The sequence below is a fragment of the Corvus brachyrhynchos genome, unplaced genomic scaffold (assembly GCF_000691975.1).
Source record: "Corvus brachyrhynchos isolate BGI_N302 unplaced genomic scaffold, ASM69197v1 scaffold68, whole genome shotgun sequence".
Lineage (NCBI taxonomy): Eukaryota > Metazoa > Chordata > Aves > Passeriformes > Corvidae > Corvus > Corvus brachyrhynchos.
Window position 1 is genome coordinate 1,799,965 of NW_008240039.1, and position 5,731 is coordinate 1,805,695.

The 5,731-nt window shown below is 44.7% G+C and overlaps 1 protein-coding gene across 1 annotated transcript in view; it reads right to left on the bottom strand.

Annotated features, from left to right (window-relative positions):
• ACAP3 (ArfGAP with coiled-coil, ankyrin repeat and PH domains 3) overlaps window positions 1-5,731 on the bottom strand; it is a gene marked incomplete at its 5' end in the record, with an annotated part of 37,815 nt that overhangs the window by 26,824 nt on the left and 5,260 nt on the right. The window contains 3 exons of the mRNA XM_008641160.2: window positions 62-106; window positions 1,729-1,912; window positions 3,483-3,541. Of these exons, the coding sequence (XP_008639382.2) occupies window positions 62-106; window positions 1,729-1,912; window positions 3,483-3,541 (288 nt within the window). The remainder of the gene's footprint in view (window positions 1-61; window positions 107-1,728; window positions 1,913-3,482; window positions 3,542-5,731) is intronic.

Sequence of the window (5,731 nt, forward strand, 5' to 3'; positions counted from 1 at the left end):
GTGCCAGGGCTCCAGGGCTGCCCTTTCCTGCAGCCACTGAGGGCACCCACAGGGCTCTTACCGCATCCAGGATCTCAAATTTTTTCTTGGCTTGCAGCACGTTGATCTGTGGGGGGAAAAGCAAGACATTTTCAGCAGCAAATCCAGCCTGGAAGTCTCCCAAATTCACTGAGAAAGCCTCAGAAATCAATCACAAATTATTCCAAACCAATCCAAATAATTCCACACGGAAAGTGTCTGAAAGGTCAGTTCTGGTGAGTTGCAGGTGGGATAAAAAGGTGGAATAAATGCAGAACAGGTGGATTTTCTCACCTGGATGGGTTAAAATCACTGCTGGATCTGTGTCTGTACCCAAACCTTGCCCCAGTGAGGGGAATATTCAATATATCAATCACTGATTTCTTCCAGCAGGCCCCATATTTCAGATTTAAAAGAACAAAATAACTCCCCTCACTCACTAAAAAACTTGAATTAAAAACCAAAAGATACCTGGATAAATTCATGTCTTAAGACTTTAATTAAACACCAAAGGATACCTGGATAAATTCACATCTATACATTTCAAAACTGGTGGATTTAAGGCGACACCTCGCACTGGGCCAGCCTCCCCATGGATCAGCACAATGCAGGAATTCCCGGTTTTCAGTGGGAGAAATGCAGGGAGCATCCTACAGTGAGGCCTTGCATTCATGTCCAAAGCCAAAATGCAAAATACCAAATGATTTATCCTTCGAGGGGACAGCATTGCCCTTCTACCCCCAGAGCTTGGGACACCAGGGACAAGTCAGAATGTGTCACCAGCTGGCCTGAGTGGCAGCCAGAGGGGACAGCCAGGGATCAGCGCTGAGCTTCTCTGCTTAATCACTGCCTGAGAGCACAAAAAAACCTAGGGATGATTCCAAAAAATGACTGGAAAAAGCCCCAAACCCTGACCGTTCAGGGAGCAGTGAGTGAGTGCTGCTGCACTAGGAATTCAATAGAAATAAATAGAAATGAAATTCGAAATTAAATAGAAATTAAATTCGAAATTAAATAGAAACTGAATAGAAATTGAATTCGAAATTAAATAGAAATTGAATAGAAATTAAATAGAAATTGAACAGAAATTGAATTCGAAATGAAATAGGAATTGAATGGAAATTAAATTAGAAATTAAATAGAAGTTGAATAGAAATTAAATTCGAAATTAAATAGAAACTGAATAGAAACTAAATTCGAAATTAAATAGAAATTGAATAGAAATTAAATTCAAAATTAAATAGGAATTGAATAGAAATTAAATTCGAAATTAAATAGAAATGGAATAGAAATTAAATTTGAAATTAAATAGAAATTGAATAGAAATTAAATTTGAAATTAAATAGAAATTAAATTCAAAATTAAATAGGAATTGAGTAGAAATTAAATTCGAAATTAAATAGGAATTGAATAGAAATTAAATTACAAATTAAATAGAAACTGAATAGAAATTAAATTAGAAATTGTGTGAGGGACTAGAATTTCTCTGACTGAAATAAAGAGAATTTTCTCTTTCTTTCTCTTACTGAGGTAAAACAATGAAAACTTCCCCTCTCAGGTGCAGGGTGCTGCTAAAGCCAAGGCTGGGGGGTTGATCCCTGTGTGGGAGCCGCACTCTGAGCCCTCACAGCTCCGAATATTCCACGACCACAGCGTTTTAAAGAACAAAATCCCATCCTGAGCACTCCTGAGAGGGCAACATTTACCCACCTGCAGCACATAATCCAGGGCCAGGTGCCTGAAACATTTCCTGGTGATGCTCAGGGTGCCCGTGGCCTCCTCCACCTCGTGGGGCTTGTGCCGGGGCGCCTGGGCGTTCTTCACCAGCGAGATCTCCATGTCCTCGCGCACCTTGTCGAACTGCTTCTTGGTCTCCTTGAACTTCCTCACGTCCCTGGGGCCAGGGAGGGAGGAACGGGGAGAAATGGGGAGAAATGGGGGTTAGAAATGGGGGGAAATGAGGGTTAGAAATGAGGAGAAATGAGGAGAAATGGGGAGAAATGGGGAGAAGTGGGGTATGGGAAGAAATGGGGAGAAATGAGAGTTAGAAATGGGGAGAAATGGGAAGAAATGGGGAGAAATGAGAGTTAGAAATGGGGAGAAATGGGAAGAAATGGGGAGAAATGAGAGTTAGAAATGGGGAGAAATGGGAAGAAATGGGGAGAAATGAGAGTTAGAAATGGGGAGAAATGGGAAGAAATGGGGAGAAATGAGAGTTAGAAATGGGGAGAAATGGGAAGAAATGGGGAGAAATGAGAGTTAGAAATGGGGAGAAATGGGAAGAAATGGGGAGAAATGAGAGTTAGAAATGGGGAGAAATGGGAAGAAATGGGGAGAAATGAGAGTTAGAAATGGGGAGAAATGGGAAGAAATGGGGAGAAATGAGAGTTAGAAATGGGGAGAAATGGGAAGAAATGGGGAGAAATGAGAGTTAGAAATGGGGAGAAATGGGAAGAAATGGGGAGAAATGAGAGTTAGAAATGGGGAGAAATGGGAAGAAATGGGGAGAAATGAGAGTTAGAAATGGGGAGAAATGGGAAGAAATGGGGAGAAATGAGAGTTAGAAATGGGGAGAAATGGGAAGAAATGGGGAGAAATGAGAGTTAGAAATGGGGAGAAATGGGAAGAAATGGGGAGAAATGAGAGTTAGAAATGGGGAGAAATGGGAAGAAATGGGGAGAAATGAGAGTTAGAAATGGGGAGAAATGGGAAGAAATGGGGAGAAATGAGAGTTAGAAATGGGGAGAAATGGGAAGAAATGGGGAGAAATGAGAGTTAGAAATGGGGAGAAATGGGAAGAAATGGGGAGAAATGAGAGTTAGAAATGGGGAGAAATGGGAAGAAATGGGGAGAAATGAGAGTTAGAAATGGGGAGAAATGGGAAGAAATGGGGAGAAATGGGGAGGAATGGGGAGGAATGAGGGTTAGAAATGGGGAGAAATGAGGCTTAGAAATGGGGAGAAATGAGGGTTAGAAATGGGGGGAAATGGGGAGAAATGGGGGTTAGAAATGAGGCTTAGAAATGGGGAGAAATGAGGGTTAGAAATGGGGAGAAATGGGGAGAAATGAGGGTTAGAAAAATGAGAATGAAGCATCGAGAGGGGCAGTGAGGCTGTGGGCAGGCCCCAGGTGCCAGTGGGATCCCAGCTCAGCCCATCGTGTCCAGCTGGAGAAACGCAGACCCCAGGTGCCAGTGGGGTCCCAGCTCAGCCCATCGTGTCCAGCTGGAGAAACTCCAGATTAAATCAAATCTTTCTTCAGAGAGTTGGTAGGGAAGATATTTTTAATTTTTTTATTATTATTGGTTTGGTTTTATTATCAATTTTATTTTTTTTTGGTTTCTTTATTCTTTTTTTGGAGGATCAGCCCTGCAGGGAGGTTGTGGTTCTGCTCCCAGCACACCCAGGACACGTGGAATGGGAGCTCAGGAAGCTGAAGACCGAAGGGAAAAGACAAATACTCACTCTTTGACAAAATTGTGCAGCTGCTGCCGGACTGACCTCTGGGCCTGATCAAACAGGATCTGGAAGGAAGGAGAGGGGAAAAAATGTCAATTATTTTGCAACGTGGAAACATTGAGGAGTCAGAAAATTCATGAGCAGCTCTTGAGGAGCTTCCGTGTGAGGGACTCAGAAAACTCCAGGGCTTTGTGGTGTCCATCACTTGGTCATAATAAATCACGACTTTTCCCACAGCTGCAGCATTCCCAGGTGTAGAATTCCTGCAGAATTCCTGCAGAATTCACACCCGGGGCTCTGACCCTCACAGGGATGAGGTGCCACCATCACACCTCCACAAGCAGAGCGTTTGGAGGAGCTGCTCCCTTTACATCCCTGTTGCGAGGGCTCAATCCCGAGGCTCGAATTCCTCGTTTTGAGGCGTCATTCCCATCCCGAATTCCTCGCTTGGAAGCATCAATCCCATCCCGAATTCCTCATTTTGCCGGAGGAGGGCACTGGAGCCTCAGCGCTGCATCCAGGGAAGGAGGGAAGAGCCAAAAACACGCTGGGAGCTCGGTGAGGGGTCCAGTGCACGGTACAGAGGCCGAGTTCTTAAAAACCTCTTAAATTTTACTCTCTTTTGCCAAATAAATCCTTCCAAGCCCCTTCCTTTGCACCTATTTATTTGTATTTGGTTTTGTATTATAAAATAATATAAACGTATGAATAAATAAATGTAAACATATAAATCTAAATATATGAATAAATAAAAAATTATATTAAAATGTATTATAAAATTATAAATGAGCTTTATTTATATTTACATTTATTTATATTTACATTTGTATTTCTCCACCTCCTGCTCTGTCAATCCTCCTCTCCCTGCTCCTGTCAGAGCACGTGGAGCAGGGATTAGAGTGGTTCCTGAGGGAATTCCAGGTAAGGAACACACCTTTCCTGCCTGTGTTCCACACCCCCCTGTGACCCCATATCCCTTTAATTCCTTCATCCCTGATTTTGCCAGACAAAATCTCCAGGGGAACATTTCCAAGCGTGCCCTCCATGCAATTTTCAGCACAAATAAATCGAGTTTTAAGAGCTAAAGTTTCAAACATAAAACCCAACCCTCGGCTTTCCCTCCTTTCCCGGCCAGACTTGGAACAAATACGCCGGTTTTCAGATTTTCCAGCCCAAAATCTCACCCCACCCTCCTTCCCTTTGCTGAGGTCCATGACTCAGCCACAGCTGTGCCTAAGGAGGGGCAGGATGGGAGAAGGGAATTCCCATCCTTCTCCCCCAACAGCATTAAAAACCTGGATCCTACATTCCCCTTTCCCAGGTTTCGGAGGCCACGGGATCAATCCAGACCTGGGCTTGTTAGGGGCAGGAATTTCAAGAAATGAAAGCAAGCTCAGGGCGTTATCCCTGGAATTTCGAGCCTAAAATCAGGATGGGAGACACTGGAGATCCAAAGGCTGGTGGGAAATCCATGCTGCTCATCCTGCCTGGAATCTGCCTGGAACCAGGACCTCCACCTGCAGAGGTCAGCATTGGATCGGCAGGAAATTCCTTCTGTCCCTGAACAGAACATCCCGGGAAGCCGAAGGTCCCAGGCTTTGGAAGGATATTTTTCCCCTGGATCAGCACGGTGGGATGTGACAGGAACTCATCCTCAGGGGCTCCAGGGCAGTGCCATTCCCAGTTCCCTACTCCAATCACAGCCAGCTGGAGAAATTCATTCCTGGACCTCTTCCTGCATCTCCATCACCCACCTGAGCTGCCTGACATTCCCTACAAAGCCATTCCCAGAAAAGCACAACCAGCCAAGGCCAGGAGCCCTGAAATCCTAAGGAGAAGCAGCCCAGGAAATCTTGGATCCCACCTTCCTGAGCACTCAGGAGTTCCCTGGGAGTGTGTGGCTGCTTTGGGAATGGCTCAGGCTGGATCCAAATCCAGCTGCTGGGGACACAGATCCCTCTGTGAGGTGGGAATGACAAAGCTGCCAGGAAAAGTTCAAAATGGAGGGAGGAAATGGGGCTAAAAGGACCCAAAAAAGGCAGAGGACACCGACTCCAGCTCCTGTCACCTGCCCTCTCAGGTGCCTTTGGTGTTTATTCCTCTCGGTGCATTGAAAGGAGAAAAAAAAGTGGGAATTCTCCAGAGCTCTGCATGTTTATTTCCACATTCCAGCAGCTCCAAGCTTGGATTTTGCTGAGTCTGAAGCAGGCCCCGTGCTCTGGCAACAAAATTGTAGAACAACTGATTTTTTTTTG